Consider the following 24,394-nt stretch of genomic DNA (forward strand, 5'->3'; position numbering starts at 1 on the left):
CTTCCATCTCATTTAGGTATTCTAGTTTGCATCGTGACTGCATTTTGCATGGAGTGCTGCTTTCCTAACCCAGGGCATATATGGCTCCGGCTGTGTAAGGTGGCAGCAGCTGTGGATATCCTCCACGGCAGAGAGCTGACAAAGGCCAGTTTACGTCACTCATCCTCCCTCTGCCATGTAGGAAGCTGGAAGGAGTATTAGAGCAGTGTACTACGTTCTGACACTCCTGGAGTGACAAAAGCCTGCTTTAGGCCCATGTGTGGTAAAGCTCTGTCAGACTAAGTGACCCAGGTAGTATTCTCCAGTCAGCAATTCATGTCATTGCTTACTTGAGCTTTCGGGTGAATCTGCAATGTTAAATATAGGGGGGTTTGTTTGTTTGTTTGTTTTCATTTAGAGTGCCTCAGCTGTAATAAACACATTCCTAATGGAAAGAAAAAATAAAAATGTAGAATTTTAGAAGGCTTTTCTGCTCTCATGAAATTCCAGTCTACTCACAAAGCAAATGTTCAATTCCCTTGTGTGTTTCCAAACACTGAAAGAGTTTGGATTGTTCAAGGTTTGTCCTACACTGGTTTTGAGGGCCCTGGAAGGTTTAATGCCCCGTGCCATCCACGTTCATCACATTGTTGTCCTGGACACTGAGAACCGTCATACTGCATGAAGCCAGATGCTGGCATTAGAAGTGACTCACAGTAGATGTAAGAAATTCTTCACTGCTGTAGCTGATTGATGGCAGCAACAGGACATTTCACTTGAGACTGCTTCAGCACAGCTAATCGTAGTCCAATTTAATATTAGACTCAATTTTCCCATCATGCAACTGGCTGACAGCAACATCAGAACATTTCTCTCATCTTATTCCTGCACAGTTTAAGAAACGTACATCCAAGGGCTGAGAAAGGTCAGTAAATTAAACAAGAACAAAACCTGGCATTATGTCCCTTTCAAGTTTGCAAAGAGAATTTTCCATGGCTCTGTGCTCTGAAAAGGGCTGTACTCCAAATGACACACTGCTAATCTGGTGATCCAAAATAATTTTTAAGGCTTGGGTAAGTGCTGTGGGCTAAATTCAGCTTTTTCTTACACTTCGTTCCAAATGTCCTACAGAAATTTGTAGAGACAGTGAAGACTCGTGGTCAAACATTACAATAGAGGTGCAGCTGAGCCACTTCAAGGGTACAAATCCAAATTAAATTCTGTGATGCAAAAGGAACAAAATAAGACAGATGAAAGTAGGGGGGAAGCTGGGCACAGTAGGTGTGTGGGCTAGATTGATCTCCTAAGGATATTGCAGTCTGTCACAGAGAGGCCAACAGGAAGGAAGCTTATCATGTATAGTGTTCATGACAGGTGAGCAGCTAGATTTTGCAATGCTAAAGAAAAAAATAAGAAAGTAGCCCATTCGATGTTTCAAGGCACAGTAATAAAGATGTCATAAAGGGTCACACAGCTAATCTAAATCCAGTTATTTGTTCCTCCAGGAAGAATATTTTGTGCTTGTATATAATGAGCATGTATTCACCTTTGATACCAAAAAGTTATAATAGAATATGAAGCCACAGGATGCATATATGGCGCCCGTGAGCAGCCCAGTCCTGGGATTTAAAAGTAATGAGTTTCTGATTTGGGTCTCCTCAGCATACTGTTTTTGCTGTGCATGTGCTCACATACTTGTGTCTTGCAGGCCCTCTGGGCTTTCTGTCTTTCTGCTAGCAACAGGCTGCTTTTGACATTGCCTGCCACAGCCATCTCCTAATCTGCTGCCTCATCCAGGTGTTGCTGCCTTTATATAGCCAGTGCCTAGCTTGTATCCTGTCTGGACCTCTTTCATTATTATCTTGGTGCTGAATTGTGATATGCAAACATAATACTGTTAGCTAAATTGTCTACTTTCAGTTTATCTGAGAGGGGAAGGCAGCATTTACTAATTGACAAGAAGCTTTATTGAATGTTACTGAGCTTATTATACTTCTGTTAGCATATTATTTACATTTTTGCATCTTTTTTTCCAGAATTAAATATAGCACTGGAAAACCTTTTTACGAGTATCCCAAGATACAGACTGTAATGAGATAATATGCATGTTTATACATGTATACCAAAGTGGTTTATGTATGTTTAGTCTTCTAGTACCATTTTTCTTTCCTGATTTTGTTTTTGTTTTTACAAAGGGAGAGAAAAGTGCATTTTACAGCCTGACTTACTAGTTTTTTTTAGCAAGTCCTTTCACAATTGAGACAGAATACTTTTTGTTACTATGAAGGAAATTTTGACACTTATTAAAAATACAGTGTAAAATATGCAGAGAGACTAGCTGTCTGTTTAGAACTTGTGTGAAATAGAAATGTAACAGATAAGATGCTACCTGTTCTGAATCATACACTTACAAAAATGCATGCTTGAAAACAGTAGTCATGTCTTTTATTATCGTATCCTGATAGCATGCCTTGTACATTAAAAATAAAAGCAAGACCTCATTTAGCCACTCAAGTTTTAGTGACTTCACTGCACTTTAGGCATTGTTATGAGCCAAGGCTTGTTATGTACATTTCTGCTTGTCAGGCTTTATCTCCTAAGCCCTTTCTTGGTGGGAATATATAAGCATTTTTTTGTGCCACTAGGGTCAAAAGAAAGCCAGTTGGAATTAGCGTTGGACTGTCCTCTGTCTCCAATGCTAACAGTGAATCACAGATTAAATCCAGATGTTAAGAGGCAAGAGGCACTCCTGTTAGCTGAATGCATGCATCTGTGCAAATCCTCCACTCCACTGCAATTTAAGTGGAATTCAAAGAGAATGAATTCTCCTTTTAGCAAGTCTTTGCTAAAATCCTGAACAAGTGCTGGTCCTTGCAACCTGCCATATGTAGTGTACTCTGTTCTAGTTTGTCCAAAAAAGGACAAAAAAAAAAACAGTAAGTAAAACACAGCAGGACTCTAGTTCAGTCAAGACCCTAAGCTCCTGGCAGGGTTAAACATAAAATGTAAATATGTCTTTGTCAACATAGCCTCAGCTCACTGAAGACCGAGTTAGTATTTTACAAATATGTGTACAAGTCTTCTAACAGTTAATTTATCCTTACAAATGTAAATACATATGTTACTTACTTCTACTGTAACGTTTTCATGTTCACAGTCCCCCATTTTTTTCAGGGGCATTTTAACCCCCCTGGTATTTGCAGGAGGTGCAACACAGCAGGGAGCAAGCAATCCAGGAGATTTCTGGAGTGCTGTGATGGTAGCTTCCTAACACAGGCTGAGGAGATGATGATGGCAGGTGTTCTGGCTGGACCTCTTAGAAACAAAGAGGAACTGGTTGGGTTGTGAGAGTCAGGGCAGCCTTGGCTGCAGTGACCATGAAATGTTGGAGTTCAGGGTTCTGCAAGGAGGGAATAAAGCTAAAAGCAGGGCCATGACCGTGGAGTTCAGGAGAAACTTTTTCTGGTTGGGTATCTGCTTGGGAGAATTCTGTCAGATACAGTTCTGAAGAGAAGAGAGTCTAGAACAGCTGGCTGATTTTCAAGGATCTTCTACAGGCTTCAGAATGTTTCATCCCCAAGTATGGGAAATCAAGAAAATGTGGCAGGAGTCTCACGTGGATGAAAAAGTAGCAGCTGTCAAAACTCATACATAAAAAGGAAGCACACATGAGGTGGAAGCTGGACCAGGTAGCCCATGAGGAATACAGAGCTACTGTCTGAGCAGAGATGGGGTACTGCTACTATTGGGCGGAGATGGGATTAGGAAAGTCAAAGCCCACATGGAGTTGAATCTGCAACATGAAGGGCCTCCATGGGTATAACAGCAGCTAAAGGAAGACTAGGGAAAATATGGGCCTGCTGCTGAATGGGTTAGGGAAGCTGGTGACGTGGAAATGGCTGAGATACTTTGTGCCTTCTTCACCTCAGTCTTGATGGGTAAGACTGACCTTCAGGAATCCCAAGTCCTGAAACTCATGAGAAAGTCTGGAAGCATTAGTGGAAGAGGATCAGGTTAAGGAACATTTAAACAAACTGAACATGCAGAAGTCCATGCAATCTGATGGGATACACCCATGATTGCTGAGGGATCTGGACAATGTTCTTGCAAGGCCATGCTTTGTTCATCAACATCCTCTTTAATGACCTGCAACTCTGCAGCAGCAGAGTTTCAGCAACTCTACAAATAATAGAAAACTGGTAGGAGTGGCTGATCAGCAGATGATTGTGCTGCCATTTAAAGGGTCCTTGTTAGGCTGGAGAACTGACCCAACAAGAACCTCAAGATATTCAACAAGGGGAAGTGCAAAGTCCTGCACTGAAGGAGGAATAAACCAGTGTAGACTTAAGACCAATCAGCTGGAGAGTAGCTTAGCAGAAAAGTCCTTGCAAGTTTGGAGGGACAAGTTGAACAAGTCAGCGATGTGCCACAAAGAAGGCGAACAGCTCTCTGGCCAACATTAGGAAAAGTGTTGCCAGCAGATTGAAGGAGGTGATCCTTCCCTTCTACTCAGCACTGGTGAGGCCACACTTGGAGTGCTGGGTCCAGTTCTGGGCTCCCCAGTACAAGAGAGATGTGGACATACTGGAGAGAGTCCAGCAAAGGGCCGCAAAAATGATTAAGGGACTGGAGCACCTCTCCTATGAGGAAAGGCTGAGAGAGCTGGGACTTTTAGCTTAGAAAAGAGAATGTGGAATCTCTTGAATGTCTATACATACCTGAAGGGAGAGTGAGAAGAAGATAGAGCCGGGCTCCTTCAGTGGTGTCCAGTGACAGGACAAGAGGCAACAGGCACAGACTGAAGCACAGCAAGTTCCAGCTGAATATGAGGGGGCACTTCTTTACTGTTGGGGTGACAGAGCACTGGAACAGGTTGCCCAGAGAAATTGTGGAGTCTCCTTCTCTGGAGATATTCAAAACCCTCCTGGATGCCATCCTGTGCAATGTGCTGAAGTGATTGTGCTCGGCAGGGGGGTTGGACTAGATGATCTTCAGAGGTCCCTTCCCACCTTGACCATTCTGTGATTCTAAAAGACTGTAGATATTAGTGACCATTCATTCACAGATGGTTTAATGTATAGTAACACCATATTCTTCCTGTTGATGCTGTAGGCTTCTACTAGAACAGGTAACAAAAAGCATTTAGTGCACAGATATGTGAAGCTCTGCTAGGAGGCTGTCAGCATTTCACATGGCTGCCCATTCAACAGTTCCAGGTGGAGTTCATCTCACCTACATTTAAACATGCTTATGTAGAGGTTTACATACAAACTTGTCAAGGCAGAGAAGGGACCTTGAAGATACTTCAAGTTTATTGGGCCAGATGTGGAGATCTACTATAGAATAATATATACTTTTAGGCAAGAGTTTCACATTTGTTGAATCATAGAATCATTACGGTTGGAAAAAGCCTCCAAGATTATCTGGTCCAACCATCACCCTACCACCAATATCACCCACTAAACCATGTTCCTAAGCATCACGTCCAGCCTTTCCTTAAACACCCCCAGAGACGGTGACTCCACCACTTCCCTGGGCAACCCACCCCAATGCCTGACTGCTCTTTCCGAGAAGAAATCTCTTCTCATTTCCAACCTAAACCTCCCCTGGCGAAACTTGAGGCCATTCCCTCTAGTCCTGTCACTAGTTATCTGTGAGAAGAGGCCGACCCCCAGCTCCCCACACCTTCCTTTCAGGTACCTGTAGAGAGCAATAAGGTCTCCCCTGAGCCTTCTCTTCTCCAGACTAAACAACCCCAGTTCCCTCAGCCGCTCCTCACAGGACTTGTGTTCCAGGCCCTTCACCAGCGTCGTAGCCCTTCTCTGGACACACTCCAGAGCCTCGATGTCCTTCCTGTAGCGAGGGACCCAAAACTGAACACAGTACTCAAGGTGCGGCCTCACCAGAGCTGAGTACAGGGGGACGGTCACTTCCTTGGTCCTGCTGGCTACACTATTCCTGACGCAAGCCAGGATGCTGTTGGCCTTCTTCGCCACCTGGGCACACTGCTGGCTCATATTCAGGTGGGCATCAATCAGCACCCCCAGGTCCTTTTCCTCTGCACAGCTTTCCAGCCACTCTCCCCCAAGTCTGTACCATTGCATGGGGTTGTTGTGACCAAAGTGCAGGACCTGTCACTTAGCCACATTGAATATCATCCCATTGGCCTCTGCCCATCAATCCAACTTGCCCAGGTCCCTCTGCAGGGCCTTCCTACCCTCCTGCAGATCAACACTTCCCCCCAGCTTGGTGTCATCTGCGAATTTACGGTGGGTTCACTCAGTTCCCTCATCCAAATCATCAGCAAATATATTAAATAGGATGGGCCCCAACACCGACCCCTGGGGAACACCACTCGTGACTGGTCGCCAGCTGGATTTATCTCCATCCATCACCACTCTCTGGGCCCAGCCATCCAGCCAGTTTTTAACCCAGCAAAGAGTGTACCTGTCCAAGCCATGGGCTGCCAGCTTCTCCAGGAGAATACTGTGGGAAAATCCCATATCACTTGTCTTTCTTGGAGCAAAGGCAATGATGAAGATAGAATTGATGTTACTTGATCCTGAACAAGTCAGTAAGATCTGCATGAAGAAATCAAATGGAGTATTAACCAAGAGGAACTGAGTAGTTAGAAATATGATTTAGGCTTTAAACTTACTAAAGTAATGTAAATCACGTTACATCATAAACCTCCAGTAAGAAGCCAATTGGCAAATAACAAACTGAAAAGTAAAAAAAATATATATAATCTTGCATATATAAACCAGCTGAAGCAATATATTGGAATATTTTTAAAGATTAATAACTTAGAATTTTGTAAAAAAGCTTTATAAAACATATTATTATAGCTGAATGTATTTTGACAGTGTAATAAAGCTTTATAATGCATGTGGTTGACTCATTTTGATGATAAAATTTTCTTTTTCTTTTGCAGAAAATGATGAGGTCATCAGTGTTTCATATGTTCATACTAAGCATGGTGGCTGTAGATGTGATTGTTGCTGCTAGTAACTACTACAAAGGAGAAAATTTCAAGAGACAGTATGATGAATTTTACCTAGCTGAGGTGAGTATGCTGAAACGACTATCTAGATGTTTTTCAAGATAAGCTAAAGTAGAAAATGTGAATGTCAAGCACATTTAAGTGCGTAATTTTTTTATTCCCTGAAGCATTCCAAGAATTCTTTGCTAACTTGTTCAAGTTCCTCTGTCTGACAATGTCTGACAGCCCTATTTTACAACCTTTTGAAAGGTAATTTCCTCAAACAAAATGTCAGTGGTAATGAGCTGAGGCTTAAGTATAACATTTGCAGGCAATGCATGGCTGCTGAGTTGCTATCTTTTTCTAGCAGAACTGTAACATTCATAAGAATTTACCTTTAAAAAATGGCAAAACTCTGTCTTTAAATATTGTATTTCTTTCTAAATCATCTTTATTTGACATATATGGATCTTCAAGATGGTCCTTGAGCATAGCCAGAATAGTGTTGCGAGTAGCCTGGCTTCAGTAACCTCAAGAGCACACTGCAAAGAAACATTTATTCAGTCTTAAATTTAGCGAAGGAGAAGGATGTGCTCCTGAACCAGTGAAGCAGAGGAAAACAGTTTCTTTTTATGTGGCATTCTGGCTGAGAGCCTGCTTGACTGTTTAGTTTGTCAAAGATATTGCTGTAGAGCACGTGCTAAAGTGCCTAGAACATTGCTTACATGATTTTTTAGTTTTTTAGTTTAGTTCAGTTATCAAAAAAATAAATAAAAGCTCTGAAGTCTTTGATAGTAATGTATAGGTATAGCTTCAAATAGATATTTTTTCTGAATCAAGAGTGAAATCAGTACTGTAGGATTCCTTATTAACAATACTTAATTCCAGGAGCGCTATGAAGTGTCACTTTACCTGAGGATAAAGCCACCACTGCTGAAATTCACTGAGATTGGTTCTCTGAAGATGCTAATCACAGTTGCCTGGACTGTACACGTCTAGCTGTGTGGTTACTGCAGTTCCCCTGACTTCAGTAATTACACAGTCCTTCTTTGGAGCCGGAGGGTCCAGTTGAAAAGAAGAAGCCCTGAGAGTAATTTATGGCCTCACTTCCTGAAGGCTGACATTCTTAGACTAGGGCACTTGACAGCATGTTTTGACTTGTGATTCCGCTGCCTCTAGTATTGCCTTCAAGGCTGACAATGACAGTGGCAGAAGAATTGCAAGTCAAGAAGTTTGATGGCTTGTACTCTTGGGGTTTTAAATGTCTGAATAGACTTGTGAGTCACACTGAAGTGCTCAACTTTAAAAACTTAAACCTTGTAGTGCTTAACATTAGGGTGGTTAATGCATTTCATTGTTTTAAGGGAAGTTGAGTTGGTACTCATTTTTAAATTTCTGTTAGTTTTAGAATTTGTATGTGATCTCTTTAAAGTTCAACAAAGCAGAGACTTCACCAATTCTGAGAAAAAAACATGAAAACAAAGAAAAATTAAAGGTAGCACCAGAGTCCAAACCTTCAAAAGAGTGCAGGTTGCATCAGTGCTGCACCATTCCCTGTTCTATCTCAGGCAACTGAGGATGGCTGTATTTTGTATGAATATTGAGTAAATGTTGGCCTTGACCTAGGAAAAATACCTAAAACAGAAGCTGCGTATGCCAGTATACCTGTCTTTGTTACTGGGGTTTGTGTGAAAAGCAAAGGCTAATGCATGTGAAATTAACCACTCTAGTTTTGTGTTCTCCTCCTTTCTTTCAAGTGGTAACAGAAGTGGATGACTAAATAGCACCCTAAAATGTCAAACTGAATAGTAATTAGGAGGGATGGATATCTAAGACTACTATGAATGTTTGTTAGTCATCATTGCTGGTTGGCAAATTGTGTGATTGTTTCCTCACTGAAACCTGGGATCACAGCCTTGAAGTATAACACTCGCAACCTTATCCCTTCTCTTAGAAGAGAAACTAACTTTTCGGCATTTCATTAAACCTCCTTGTCTTTCTGGGCATTTGAGTTCCAGCAAAATTATATGCTAGATTGAAATTTCTTTAAAATGGCTGTTAAAGTCAGGGTGTTTGAACTCCTTAGCCAAGTCCATTCACAGATGAAGACAGCCCATTTGCCAATATGCACTTTAAAATGTTCAGAAAATATTTAATGTTTATTATAATATATTCTGATAGTACTTAATAGATTTAATGGATTTTCCTATTATCAGATATGCAAAGTGTTTTAAAAGGAAGGGATCTATTCAAAAAACCTTTAAATATACATAGTTTTAAGAAATCCAGTAAACTTTGTCATTGTTAAACTGAATAAACATCTGTATAAAGTCAGTCCTTTCCCGTATCATAGCAATATATCCCATACTGCTGATCAGCAAATGGTAGGAGTCATGTCAGATCTCAAATGTGGAATTCACCCTACATCTCAAAAAAAACAAGTTGTGGCTTAGTTACACTGTTCAGAACCAGAATTTCAGTCAGAAGGTAGCTAAGTGGTGGCTCATATTTTCAAATTATAAGCAAGACTAAACAACCTCCTCCCAAAGAACTATGAAACTACTTTGTTCCAGACATTAAACAAGTTCTTAAAAAAAGCCCACACATTTAACATACTGAAATTATCTCAACTTTTAGACAGTTGTCATAGAAAGAGTAATTGTGAAATGTATTATCTTTGAAATGTATTATCTTTATTTTGTCTTGAGTTCTGAGCATATTCTAAAAACAACATGAATGTGAAAGAAGATGATCCTGGGAATAAGATGTTGGAATAAAACCAACAAAGTCTGGATTCTCTTATGATAACCCCTGCAGCGTTGACAATATTTTCACTTCATAGAAGTGAAGACAGTGAAACTCATTTTAATCTCCAGGCCGGAATGAATAATTAAATCAGCATTAAAGCCTGAGACCATGAACTTTTCATGGAAGGCATTTTTTCTTTATGCCCAGGATACAGCAAGTGGAGCCTGGATTCTTAACAAAATAACTTTAATTCTATTTATATTCAAAATAGGAAACGCTGCATGTGCTATTTCTATTTTGGCACTGAATATATAGTATAATTATGCTTTTATTAATCAGTGCTAGAAATACTCTCTTCCACATCTATTTGAAGTCTAGGGTTTAGGTTTTTTTTTTCAACAGAAATACTTGCCAGGGTTTTATACTTCAAAATGAGTGTATTGTGTAGATTAGTGTACTAAATTTCTGACCTATGAACAATGTCTCATTTTCTTTAAGGATATATTTTTCTGTCTCTGCATAGCTTAGATTGATCAGAATACCGCTTTATTAGTGAGGAAGCTGTCAGAAAAATAATTTGCTTACATTCTACATGTTTACTTTTCTATAAGCTAAATTAGTCTGGAATAGAGAAAGGTATTCTGTTTATCTGTAAGGCATACTGGTTTGATATCCATTTGGCTTTTGTTTCTTTTGTTGTTTGTTTTTTAACCTGTGATGCATTCACTACAGAACCTATGAAAATCAAATAACAACCCCCTAGTACTTTATGGCAGGTGGTATAAAATGCAGCATCAGAAGAGCTGAAGAGCCTAAAAAATCCTAGGAAAGAAGAGAAACTGATAAGCTGGTTTCATTTCCTACTCAGTTATTGTGAATCTTATTATTCACAGCACAGTGTATACAAATAAATTGTTTTTAAGAGCCTTAAAAAGGCTGCATACTCAAAGAATGCAGACTATTCCACAGTGACTGTGTCGTTTCCTTGGTGAGGGACTGGTTTGAGCAGGATGCACTGCTGTTGCTTTTTATTTTCCATTAAACTGGTCTGGAGAAAGCTTTCCCTTCAGAGACAGCTTACTGGAGCCGCCAACAGCAGTGAGGATTCCCTTTGCTTAAGGAAATGGCCAGACAGGTTAAAGCAAATGCATCCAGCTAGTGCCTTTTCCAGAAGTCATCCTGGAAGCTGCTGGCTTAAGGAGCAGATGTTGTCTAAAAAAGTAGCTCCATTCTCATGGTCACAAGTTGTAGTGGCCTATAAATGCACAACTATGTCCATTTAAACTAAACAGACAAGCCTAAGTTAAGTTACTGAGATATTCAGTACCAAGAAAAAAATCCTGCTTTTTTGTTGTTGTTGGAAAGAGAAGACAGTCTCAAAAGAAAACAAGGCAAAGGTGAGGCAAAAAGAGGGTAGAAATGAATTCTAAACCCAGGTTCTGTTGTTTGCATGATTTAGTATACCCGGTAGTAAATAGAAATTGGGGAAGCTTTTCAGCTTGTATACATCAGCAAAGGAAGCAAAGAGAGACTTAACAGGATGAGCCAAGAAAACCATACATTATCTGCAAACTTGGAAAGAGTAGAGCTCCAAACTCATTTTGGTAGTTATGACTGAGGGCATTGACTTAACCTGCTCAATACCTAGACAAAACAGTGCAGAATGTTTGTCTTTATGCAACTGCCACAGTGTCTTCCATTAACAGAGGTTACACATTAGAAGTCTTAACCAGGCACAGGTGGGATTCCTACAAGTACTGTTTCAAAGGGCCTGAAAAGTGTTGCTGAAGGCAGCATTAACACTATAAAGCTTCCAGGTGGCTGGCTGGGAGGCAGCCCTCAGAGAGCAGTGGGGTATCTCCTCCATTGCCTCCCTTGCCTTCCACCCTCATTTCATCATTCAGAGCAAGGACAGCCAGGCATGTTGGCAAAGCAAAGTTTGCAAACTGGTGGAGGATGGCCACTCATGTGTTACACCTGTTTTTCGTGTGCAGGTCTGTTCTGGCTTCTTAGGTGAATCTGCTTTTCCCCTGTCTCTACAGCAATGGAAGGAGTGATTTCAGCTTAAAAAAATGTCTGTAAAATTGCATTACATTTCACACCTAAGAAAAAGTTCTACTCAGATATTCTCAATCTTCTCCTGTAATTAATTACAAGGAAGGAAAAAAAATACAAGCTCTGTCAGCAGGAAGACAGGTGTATAAATGTAATCAGATGTTATGCAAACCATTTGATACATTTTTAAGTGCTAGTGGTTTGAATTCGTTTGACAAGCATGTAAAATGCAAATGATCCCGCCCACACATTTTTAGAATAAATTAAAATACACTTAACATCATATTTGTTAGTCTTGTCCCTAATGGGAAGGCTATGTACTCTGAAGTATGTATGTGTGTATTTAAATAGTATTGTTATTCCACCTGCTCTGAAACTGAATTCCAGCAGCTTTCTACCCCTCATTCCTAATTTGCCCCCCTTATTCTGTTAAGACTTAATTAGATCTGTTTTACTTCAGAAATGAGCTTTCATTTTTAAAAATTTTGATATAGCATTTTCCTTGTGTTCTAGATAGAGGTTTTCATGTGGAGGAGTAGTTTCTTCAGACTTGACATATTGTTCTCCCAGAGCTCTTTGAACTATAAGAGCTGAAAAAAATAGGTAGATACATTTGAGAATATGAGCATCCTGTGTACATTAATGTGTGTATATATGAAATCACACAAATATTTATTTGCAATGTTTCTTTCCTAATTTAATGAAAGATTTGGAGGGCTATGAAGCATTTTTCCTTGATTTAATCATTCAGAGGGTATTTGAAGCCTGTAATTGTTTTGCATGCCTTGAGAAAGCCATGTAAGTATAGCTGATAGCACCACCCATAAACAGCTATATGGTCTAGAGGAATTAGCATAGGACATATACTTAGTGTTTAATTTCCATCACTACTCCTTCTTGTGATAGTCCTGTACACATAAAATATGTAAAATTTTAATTAGCTGTCTCAATCATGTTGATAAATATATTTTTGATGGACTGAAGTGTTTAAATTTTAAATAACGTAAGTACTTAAGGCAGAATCCCAGAGACTGTCACTGTCAGATTCAGGATTCAAATATTAGTTTCTAACTTTGTTACCACCTACCAAATCCAGTAAGCCTCATTGCGATCAGTTAATCTCTCCATCTTTTACCATAACATTCTGTAATAAAAAAAAGACTAATAACACTTTAGCTCAAAGAAGGTTTGAGCTGTACTTTGTTAATGTTTGCACAGCAGTTGTAAATTATTGTTTGTATATAGATACCACCTAATGTTATTTCAGTGTCTCCTTTATGCCCTGAAGCATGTTAAGGGTCAGAGAGAAAGACTACTGAGAGAAGGAAAAACATCTTTTCCATACTGGGTTTCTTGGCTGCTGGGAAAAGAGGGAGAGAATATCTCAGAGTATACAGAGAGGTAAATGAAGAAAGCAAGTGGGAAAGAAGTGTGTCTAGCCAGGATGGTTTTTGTTAATGAGAGAAGAAAGAGAGTAAGTTTTGAAGATATAAATCTATACAGAATTGTCTCCCTTTTTTCAAGGTGTATATCATGCATTTCACTGCGTAACTATTTCAGGAAAGGCCTCTATAAGAACCCCATGGGTTATACAGTTTTTTTCCTCTGTAACTTCTCTCCTTATTCCCTCTGCTCAACTTCTTTAACACCATCTCTTTTTAAAATTGTGAAAATTTGCCAATTCTGGATTGAGCTTGAATCTCCTCTTCTTTGTTTTTGTTTTAATGATTAAGTCCCATCACCCCTTTTTTTAACCTGTTTCAGTTGTTTTATTACTATGGAAGTTTTTGGAAAATTGAAGTAGCAATTTTGATCTTACCAATGTATATAAATATCTTAAGAGACGTTGTCAACATGATGGGGCCAGACTCTTTTCAGTGGTGCCCAGTCATAGGACAAGAAGCAAGGGGCACAAACAGAAACCCAGGAAGTTCCATCTGAATATGAGGAAGAACCTTCTGTGCTCTGAGGGTGACAGAGCACTGGAGCAGGTTGCCCAGAGAGGCTGTGGAGTCTCATTCTCTGGAGATACTCAAAACCCACCTGGACGTGATCCTCTAGGTGACCCTGCTTGAGCAGGGGGGTTGGACTACATGATCTCCAGAGGTCCCTTCCAACCTCAGCCATTCTAGGATTCTGTAGTTTTCAAACAAGGCACCTTTTAACTTTGGTTTCTTTCTTAGATCTCTTAAAATTTTTCAGACAGCTTATATGTGTTGCTTCACATTTGGAAAAAAGTCTCTTCAGGTTTTCCTTCTTATACATGTACACAAAGTGAAAAGTTAATTGGATCTATTATTTCATGCCCTCCAGATTGTGACATCTACATGTCTGGGTGTTAGGACTTCAGAAATGTTCACAAAGTGTACATTTTAAGGAATGATATGAGCAAAAAAATAAAAAAAAAATTAAAAAAAGACAACAATTTATAAAAGAAGTCTGATCTGAATTTAACATTAGGGTATTAATCAACAAATTTACAAATTGAACATACAACTCTTGAAAACTTAGGTGTCAGATTGTACAACTGTTTGTATGAATAAGTCAAGTTTTCAACTATTTGTAAGGGAAACTGAATAAAGAATTTGACTAGTTTTTTGGTGCAGCAGATGTAATTACTTAAAGGAATAGTAGACAAATGATTTGTCACAGTTGATTTTCATTATATTATCTTTTTTTTAAAATAAATAATTTTAATAGTTATTTATAAATACGTGTATTAACAGAAAGCTTTCAAAATATAACAATTTCTGTAAATTGTTCTGAAAATGTAATAATTCATTTCAGTTCTATATTATTCATAGTTGACCAATGAACAAATAAGTGCCATGCAATCACAGAATTTTTTAAAAAATCTATTATTCATTGTTTATTACGTTTAGAGAATGATTGTTTTTCCTAATACAATGAAGATCTTTATTTTTACCAAACAAAACCTTTATAGGTGTTATGACATAGAAAGTTTTAATTGAACTCAGTGTTTTGAACACTTCTCTCTCTTTTTATATATTCGTCTAGGTTGCTTTCACGGTTCTGTTTGATTTAGAAGCTCTCCTGAAGATCTGGTGTTTGGGTTTCACAGGATACATCAGCTCATCTCTTCACAAATTTGAGTTACTACTTGTAATTGGAACCACTCTTCACATTTATCCAGACCTCTATCACTCTCAGTTTACATATTTCCAGGTACGATCAGCTACGTTCACATTTTACCCTAAATACCAATTAAAAACATTACCCATCAAAAGGAGTATATATTTCACTCGCATTTACTTCTATTCTCAGATTACTGATGTTCTCACACTATGGACTCCTGCTGAAAATGTCTTTTAAATTCCAGCTAAGTCTGTTCTTAACTATGTTTCTTGGGTGGATTTACAGAAATAGGATTATTTCTACCTTTGTCTAGCAGTCCTGCAACTTTCTGTTTTCAGTAACTCCCATCTTATCTAGGCTGCACTGTTCAGTAGGTTCTGGATTAGTTTATTCTTCGTCCTTCATTCAGCTTTGACCTTGCATACAGCTGTTTACTTTGTCACCTTCCTGTAGAGTCCACCACTGCTTTCCTGTCTTCCGTCCCTGACACCTCAACAAACTTGCTGTTGCTCCTTCAAATCTTAATGTCTGCAGCAGCCACATCTCTAACCGAGACAAGTCTCCACTCCAGTCATTGTGGGTTTTCTCCAGAACCATCTTAGGGTTTGATTTATAGCTCTCTAACCATTCCTAATTGAGAGGGAAAGTGTGTCGAGGCTCTTCCTACATTTTCACTTTGGAAGAGTAGGGAATAGAGACAAGGAAAGATTGATTAATTAGACTTCTGAATTCTTCTTCTGCAAACCAATCCAACCAATTCCCTGTTCAGCCTCATCAGAGTGCTTAGGGTTGTGCCAGTTGTGGGATAAGGTGTTAAGATTTATTATAATGTGCTATATTCTACACTGCAGAAGAAAGTGATTTTCTTTAAAAAAAATACTAAAGGATGCATATCATGTTTGTCCATTATTCAGCAGTGGATTGTCATGATGCAAGGTTAATAATAAGTAAAGGCAAATAATAAATGGCCTGACAGAATCCTGTTGATATATGTGATTAGCTCCAGTAACACCCAGTAATCAAGTGAGTACACTATGAGGGTGGCACTCTCTCCAGGTGCGGGTTGAAACATAATGGCCTTTTCAGACTTCTCCAAATCCCATCTTGTATTTTTTCTACAAACCTGCTCAAGAAGGATTTCAAAATTTCAAATTCTGTTTTGCTTTCACCTGGTACCATTTGAAAGCTTTTACATGGTTATACCTTTGATTTTTCTGTCCAAATGTGTAAAATTTTGTAATTCAAACGTGGCATGATATTCCTAACGTGCAAGAAAGGATACATGTGTAGGAGAATGCCTTTGTACTCCTGTGCAAAAGCACCCAGGAAACCTAACTGGGAGCTCTCAGTTAAATTAGTTAGCCACTTAGTTAACACATTAATACGCAGTTACTAGGGCAGAGCCCGCTCACATTTGTTGATTTCTTTCTAGAATTTTAAAGTATAAATTATGGGCACTTTGGACTAAATACATAATATTATCACTAAATCATAGGACTGAAAGAATAATTAACATATAGCCAGATGTTGGTAATAAAATAATACAAGAAGTTATTTATTTTTAATGATTTTAAGTAGTTTCCACTTTTTTGTTGTTTTGTGTTTTTTTTCTAAGTGCTTGCTTTTCTGACAGAAAATTTCAGGATATGATTTTTATCAAAATATATGTGTATAAGAGACATACATTTTACAAGCAGAAACAGTTGCTATGCTGAACGATTTGGGTTGTCTTTTGCAATCCAAATCCCCAAAGAGGCAGATGACAGTAAGGTTGGAAAATACTTTACCTTTGATGTCAGCGTGTAAAGGAAGTACACACCATATTCTCCAGCAACTAAGCTTCTTGGCAAGCTAGATAACACATTTTCAAATCAACCAAGGTCAAAAAGTCTTTTTCACTTGGATAAATCTTGATGGTAGGCAGAGTTCCAGGCCTTTAGATATTAATAATGACAGGTTAAATGTGTTCCTTGTCAGCCAACAAAACAGGTTACTGCAAACACAAGTCTTATTTGACATATTCCAGGATAGTAAGCAGACATATTATTTTCCTTGTCTAGTCTTCCTTAGCATATATTTCAGTCTGCATTATTCATCGGCCTTCATCATTCATTACCTTTTGCCAGCACATCATTTGCTCTTCACCACATTGGCTACTGTCCAGCTTCCCACCTGTCTTTCTTACAACATACAACATACTGACAACATACTCGCTGTATGTTCATTCAAAGCACTTTGCAAAGCTGTCTGTGAAAGAAAATGTCTATGAACAAACAAGGCACCATTCCGTGGCCATTACCTGTAGAACATCTCATCAGCGGAGAAATGGCAGAATTTGCATATTATTGCAGATATCTGGCATAAAAATGCCAGTTTATTAGAGATTTAAACAGAATTTGAACTACACTGGATTGAAGAGAGTATTTGTCTGGGAAAATATTGCTGAGTCATTTTCTGAATAAGTATCACTTTTAGGAAATGCAGCTATTATTTGGGACAGAGCGGTGGTTTCTCTTGTAGTTTTATTTTTGATTCATTTTTCAACATATTTTTACATTTAATCCAGATAGGGTACCTTCTACATCTTTCAAATTTAATACAGTTTGCCATCCAACTACATGGAATGAATAAATGTTCATTACAGTGTACTTTTGCTAGATTTAATTTGTTGCCTAATGAAAATAAATGAAAAATACAGTATCAATAAGATTAGTGTGTTGCTTAAAGGTCAATTAAAGCTCCCCAAAGGAAGGGAAAAAATTAAGGCATTTAGTAAAGTTTATCTAAAGTAAGTTTATCTAAAACACAACTCAGAATACAGACTAGCATGAAATCTTCACTCCACTGGGGTCATTGTTGACACTAGTACTGAAGAACATTTACACACAAAGTAGATGTGCTAACATTTACACTGCAGGTAGATCTTGTAAGTAAAGACACCACATTTAAATGTTCGTAGTACTTAGAATTCTCACTAATGTCTTTGGCTGTCACTGTCTTAGTAACCAGTTTTATGTACTTAGATTATTTGTAATGTGAATACATTACCAATGTTTTTAAGTATCTCACCTTATTCTAACGATGTGAAAGTTAAGCTGTCTAGTGTAAGCTCTCTGTCCAGGGCCCTTTTTAAATATTGAAGACAGCGAAGGCTCCCCCATCTCACACTAGGGGTTTGGCATGTTTGAAATAAGTTGCTCTCTGGTGTTAACTTTCCATCTCCACTTTGACAGTAAAGCCTGTTCTGAGCCCTGCCAGACATTACAGCATATTCTGGGTACTCAACAGATAGGTAGTGAGATGATTTGCATGCAAAATACAAAGGTGTACATTATTAGCAAGCTACAAGGTACATTGAAGTCTTTCTGTGAACAACTGCCATATCCTTCTGTCAATCTTATTTTCTATCCAAAAGCAGCACGGTAATTGTATTTGACTTGCACATAGGGTCAGTCTATAATTGCACTGTAATTCCTACCTTTCAGTTTCAGTGTAATTCATGTGGAAATATGGGCTCCAACTTGGGCTAGAGAATCTTTTTTTTAAGAACTGCCAAATGTCATTTGCCCCACAGAGAATCACAGAGTCATAGAATCCTGTCAGTTGTCTCCAGCGACTGCTGTGGTTTGCCACTGCCTCCTGTTGATATTAACGTTCATGTCACTGTTTCTGCCACAGTTTTTTGATCTACATGGGAGGATCAGAGCTTTCACCAGCTTTTCCAAGGTAGATTCAGTAGCGAATGGGTCAGGAATTCCATACATGATCACAGTTCTGCTGCCACTACTGACACTGAGAGGCGTAAAATATGTCAAATACATCAGTGGCCCCCAGTGCTGTTTCCTCTGATATTGAGAAATACCACCCAAAATTCCCTTGTTGTTCAGAGTATGAAATAGCAGCATGTGCTTATTACCAAACTTGCTAGGTTATACTGTACGCAATGTCAAGCAATTTCGCCTTGGGTCACTGAAATGGAAGGATGACCTGTGGAAGAAGATTTGGCAGTTTTCATGCAGATATGTAACCTGGAGTAACAAATAACAGAATCACAGAAAAGTTTAGGCTAGAAGTGGCCTTTTAGTATCATCTTGTTCAGCCTGCTGCCCTAAGCAGAGCTTTCTTCAAAGACTATTCAGGACCTTGTCCATTTAAAATAAGTCTGATTTTTTAACAGTGATGATAAGCAAGCTTTGGAGCAATTTACCTAGCATTGCAATCAATTCTCAGTTGCTATATCAAGACAGATTATTTTGTCCTCTGCTGGAGACCGTTCTTATTATTCTGGAATCCCTCATTACATCCAGATTTACTATCTATCATATGTTTTGCGTATGTTTTTGTTCCCTTTGTAGCCCCTAAAAAAGCCCCAGCTGCATTTCTGTGATGACAATTGGTCATTGGTGAGTTGATTTTAGCACTGGGGCCTTCACTATACTCCTGTGCCTATACTTTCAGGACCTCTGCTGTCATACCATGCCTGTATACCTTGATGCTGCATTTTACGAAAGGACCATACATAACTTATTCTATGCAAAATTTCAGCTTTTTATTACAATATGTTAGATGCAAAGATATATGGAACAATAAGCATTACAGCACACAATTTTAAAAGGCTATGCAAAAGACAAAATAGACAAAATAATGACCAGTCACCTGATCATTAGGTAACCGCTGTTACTAGCTAAAACAAAGCCGAAGGCACGTCTAGATAAGTACAAAGCCTGACAGGTTCCTTTTGCCTTGAAGTCTCCTGAAAAGTTGTTGGTTAACATAGTAATCAAATAATTAATGCAGTTGTATTTTCTCTTTCTTTACAGGTTCTTAGAGTAGTTCGGCTTATAAAGATTTCTCCTGCTTTGGAGGATTTTGTGTATAAGATATTTGGACCAGGAAAAAAACTTGGGAGTTTGGTAGTGTTCACTGCCAGCCTTTTGATTGTAATGTCAGCAATCAGTTTACAGATGTTTTGCTTTGTGGAAGAACTGGATAGATTTACAACCTTTCCACGGGCAAGTATAAGACGCATTGATACTTTGTATTATTATTTTCTTATATATATTATATTAATTATTACATGACCAGTTTTCCTTCTCTTCTAAGAACCATGGAGCAGGATCAAGTTAGGCAGAGAGAAAATAATTTTATTTTCTGTGTGCAATAGTCTTCCACTACTCCTTCAGTAGCGAAGTTTGTATTTTGGTTGAGTTTTGTGTTGTATTTCTGTTGTTCAGGGAATATGGAGAATTTTTATGTGTGGACATGGATGATGACAAAACAAAGCATATGGCTTAACAGTAGTCTAGCATGCTACAAAAAAAAAAATCCATCTGCATAATCATAGATATTATCCACAAAATTTATATAAAATGTCTTCACGTGATTTATATCTACATATTGTGAAGTGGTTGATCTTGATTTGTATAGGAATGCTTGTTTTACATAGGGTTATAAAACCTGTCTGCATTGACAAAATAAGTGTTTGCCTTTTGGGTATAAATAGTGGATATTTATGGGCATTACGTTAATTCAGAACAGAACACTGAAAATCAGTGGAAATTGGAGCTAATGTATTTATTGAAGCACACTGTTCTGAATGAAAATACTGCCATTTCTTTAATAATGTATTAGACTGAGTGTACATGGATTGGTTCTAGTCACAATTTATTTGTTTCTATCATTACAGCTTGGTTATTCAATGTATCTATTTTGGTGAAAGTGCACTGGTGGGAACAATTAAACAACAATGAACAAGACAGCCTCAAGGATCATGCATTTAGCAAACAAAATGGCTAGGCAACAATTTGTAATTATCAACCTGGATTTGATTTATGGGATGCTAGCCATCAAATGTAAGACAAAAAATACCTACCCATGGGGAATAAAAAAGTAGTGCCATGCTTTCTAGTTTAGAAAATGTGCTTAGAAAAACAGCCAGTAGGATCGTAAAGAACTCAGTATAATTCATTTTTGAAATGCTGAAGAAAGCAAAAAGAAGATAATATAACCTATGCTTTACTTATGAAATCAGGCCTCTGTCTCTAAAGTGAGTGATATTACCATCATATTCTATGTCCAAGTCCAATGCGTAACTTCTGATTAAAAAAATCCAGCTACAGAAGTTTGAAAGTGCATAGAATTTAGTTTTATTATTAATTTGTTATTTATGCAAAATGGTGATGACGGTCCTGAAGGAATTATTGTAGTATAATTAAAATAAGAGACATTCACAACAACATGTGTATTTTAACTAGATTAATTGGTATAAATATCTGAGAAAGATTGATTTGCAGTAAAATGTTGCCAAGATATATCAGGATGTTAGGAAAGTTTTAAATGATTTTGGGTGTTCAATCTGAGGCCAGTTAGAACTTAATAAGAACTTTTAGTGTATTGAATTTTAACAGATATATGTATATACTAAAATACGTTTGAAGAGTGAGAAAATATTTTCTCCAGTCAATTATACATCTAAAAACAAAAACAAACAAACAAACAAAAAAAAACAGAAAATATCCAAGGTTGTTTTCTATTTTCTGATAGAATTTTCTGAAAAAAAAAAATGTTGCCAGTTACCAATAATAAAGGAGTGTTCCAGTAGTAATGAACTGAAATATTTTCAATAGTTTTTTTATGATAGCCTATAGTAAGAGTGCCTGCTTGTTTTTTAGATATTGTTTATTTGTATACATATTCAGCTAGTCATAAATGATTCAGAAGTCTAATTTACAGTGTGTTTTCTTTCTGTAATTTTCTAGTGAAGCAGTTTTCAATAGTTCAATAGAGTCAGCGAAAATTTTGTACTAAAGAAATTTTAACTGACAATGCCCCTCTAAAGTGTGTCTTCCTACTAAAGGCTGGGGGATTACCTCTAGTGTTGTCTGCTCGGAATAAAGAGCACAGAATAAGACAAATAATGCAAGACAAGTAAGTAAGACGAGTTTGCAATAAGGCAGTAATAAAATATGCAGCTCTGGGTTTGCCTGGAACATATTCTTTTCATAATGTACAGAAGAAATGCTTGCATTACTATATAGTGTAGGAGACAATGCGAGGTCTGCATCAGCAGGATTTGTGACAATGAATTTTTAGGGGCTTACCCCCAAATAAGAGTGAACCCCAAATGGCCAGCACTGTTGCTGTGGGCTTCTTTCACTTCTGAATATGCAGAGGACAAGTACGCTAACAAAGTGGTGGCACCAGAGGTTAAATTTGGAGTTTTTACGTTGAAGTGCCTTCCACAGTGAGACAGACAAAACGTAAAATCATTTTTGAAGCCGTAAGTGCTTTATAAGAAGGCACAGTATGGGTTTTGGAACAAGGAGACCTCCTCCTTTCACTAATGCCCATAAATTGCATGTTTTCACATGGTTTCCTGACAACAGTCAATAGGCACAAGCTCGGTGTTGCCATGGTTACAAATTTCACTCTTCTTTTGCCCATTGCAACTTTCCAAATGGACTGGCTTTCTCTCTAATACTAAAGTATAAAAATATAGATGTTTGCTCTCCTGTTTCTAACAGATCTGCCATCTCTATTTTTGCATGTCTTCTTTGGCTGCACGTACTGAGCCAGGAGGGGAAATAAAAAAGAGGGTGGCTGAGTGTTGGGCCCCTAAATGAAGAAGAAATGAGAGGGGGAGTTCTGTTCAAAGGCAGCAGCGTAAGATGGCTGCTAAGAAATTTAAGCATTCCCTATATAGACAACAAAATATGTTGTTAGTGTTTCTGACTTCCATGCCCCAGTTTCTCTTGAAGTTTGGGGCCATGTATTTGACTACCCCGTGGCTCAGATAAACGATAAGCCAGGAACGCTGCTCTTCTGTTAAATGAGTCAATACAAAATGAAATCCAGGCCCAGCATATCCCAACAGCAACAATCCCACCATCTTCAGTAAAACCAGGACGTAGCCTTGAGCTTGGAGGAAGCTCCATTTGTGGCTTGTTAGTTCAATATAATTTTAAGTTCCCTTAAGAAAACTAAACCACATAGTCTTAATTCTCTGATGCAGTTACAATCTCGGTGCTGTGGACGTGTTTTTGGAGGGCAGCTGCTCTTCTCACAGAGTGTCATGGAGCACTCGTTACTGTGGCAAGAGAAAAAGTTCAACGTGGGTAGATGCAGTGCAAGCATTGCACAGCATTGGCGTACATCCTGTTATTTTCATTTGCAGAAGTAATCCCACTGATTGTAGGACAGCTTCCATGAATTAGGGAATTTGCGAACTGATTACCAAATTCCTTAGGGATTTGGCCCATAACTTTTTTTGGACAAAGCAGCAGTTAAAGTCAAGTACATTATAGCTGAAAGTAGTTCTTTGCGTGGCACCACCCCAAAGTAGATGGACAGGCTATCAGACCTGGCACTTTTGCTTGTATGTACCACCAAACATTTGCCAGTCTTCCACTAAAAATAAAAAGGTAGTTTGACTTCCATCATCAAAACAGCTAATTAAGTAATAGGGCATAAATACTCAAAGAAATTGACAGCCTTTTCTATAACATAAATTAATTCAGAAAGTCACCATTTGCATAAATCTCTAAGTCTCATCTTCACAGATGTTGATTCTGTCAGCTAGATAGTTGCATTTCAAATTCATTTTAAAATAAACAGTGGGAAGAGCACCTTTCAGCTAAAAATAGCTTGCTCTGAAGGAGATTGCCGGGTGCAAAACAAACTCATTGTGCACTGCCGTGTTTTCTTAAAACTAACATTTTGTGTTATACCGGACTTTAATGTGATAACTAAATATTTAAATGATATTGAAATACCACTTTAAATAGCTACATGCTTTATGGACAGCTGATTTAGATGGAAGATTAATCTTTATAGTGTTAAAAGTGGGCTTTTTCCAAATTAATATAGTGCCTGTGCTAATACAGGGTCCACAACAGAGAACTGGAGGTATCTTTATACCTGAAGAATTAATTAAAATACATGTTTTTAAAGAGCAAGAAACTGTAATATTTTAATGTGATTCAGAATGAAGGATACTGCACTGGTTCAATTACCCAGTAACCCAGGTGTTTTTAAAGCCAGCACTGGGATGTATTACTTAATGTAGTATCCCCCTATCTCATATTTCGCTAAAGAGCATCACACCCGTCAGGTATGGCCACTACTGTCTCCAGAGATGCTATGAGCACAGTGAAACAGCAATTGCCTCTTTTAGCTTTATCTGCACTTCATAACAGGAGGCTGAGAACCGGTGCTGTGCACTGATGGGGTCATTGTCTTCTTGTCCTTAAGGACCACTGGCCGATATAAAGGAGGCTGAATGTCCCGTTTGTTTCAAACATGCTCCCCTGTCTACAGCCTCTCCACAGCCAAAGATCCCAGATGTCTCCTTCTCCGTATGTTTTGCATGGGAGGGACTTGAGGTATTTCACAGAGCTAGATAACACAGGTTGGTATTTTGACAGGGTCAGGGGTTAGTTTTGTGTCTGTTTTTTTGCAGGATTCTCAGCATGATTTTTTGTGAGGAAAAGAATCACTAATAGGATTCTGTCTTGGCACCGTGCAAGGAGTCTGCAG

General features: G+C 38.4%; 1 protein-coding gene across 5 annotated transcripts in view; it reads left to right on the forward strand.

The window, feature by feature from the left end:
- The window catches only part of NALCN (sodium leak channel, non-selective), a 237,353-nt gene that overhangs the window by 118,604 nt on the left and 94,355 nt on the right, over positions 1 to 24,394 (forward strand). For all 5 annotated transcript variants that reach the window (XM_080575903.1, XM_080575902.1, XM_080575905.1 and 2 more), the window contains 3 exons: positions 6,914 to 7,045; positions 14,783 to 14,950; positions 19,681 to 19,872. In XM_080575903.1, the coding sequence (XP_080432029.1) occupies positions 6,914 to 7,045; positions 14,783 to 14,950; positions 19,681 to 19,872 (492 nt within the window). The remainder of the gene's footprint in view (positions 1 to 6,913; positions 7,046 to 14,782; positions 14,951 to 19,680; positions 19,873 to 24,394) is intronic.

This window comes from Anser brachyrhynchus (assembly GCF_964034855.1).
Source record: "Anser brachyrhynchus genome assembly, chromosome: 1".
Lineage (NCBI taxonomy): Eukaryota > Metazoa > Chordata > Aves > Anseriformes > Anatidae > Anser > Anser brachyrhynchus.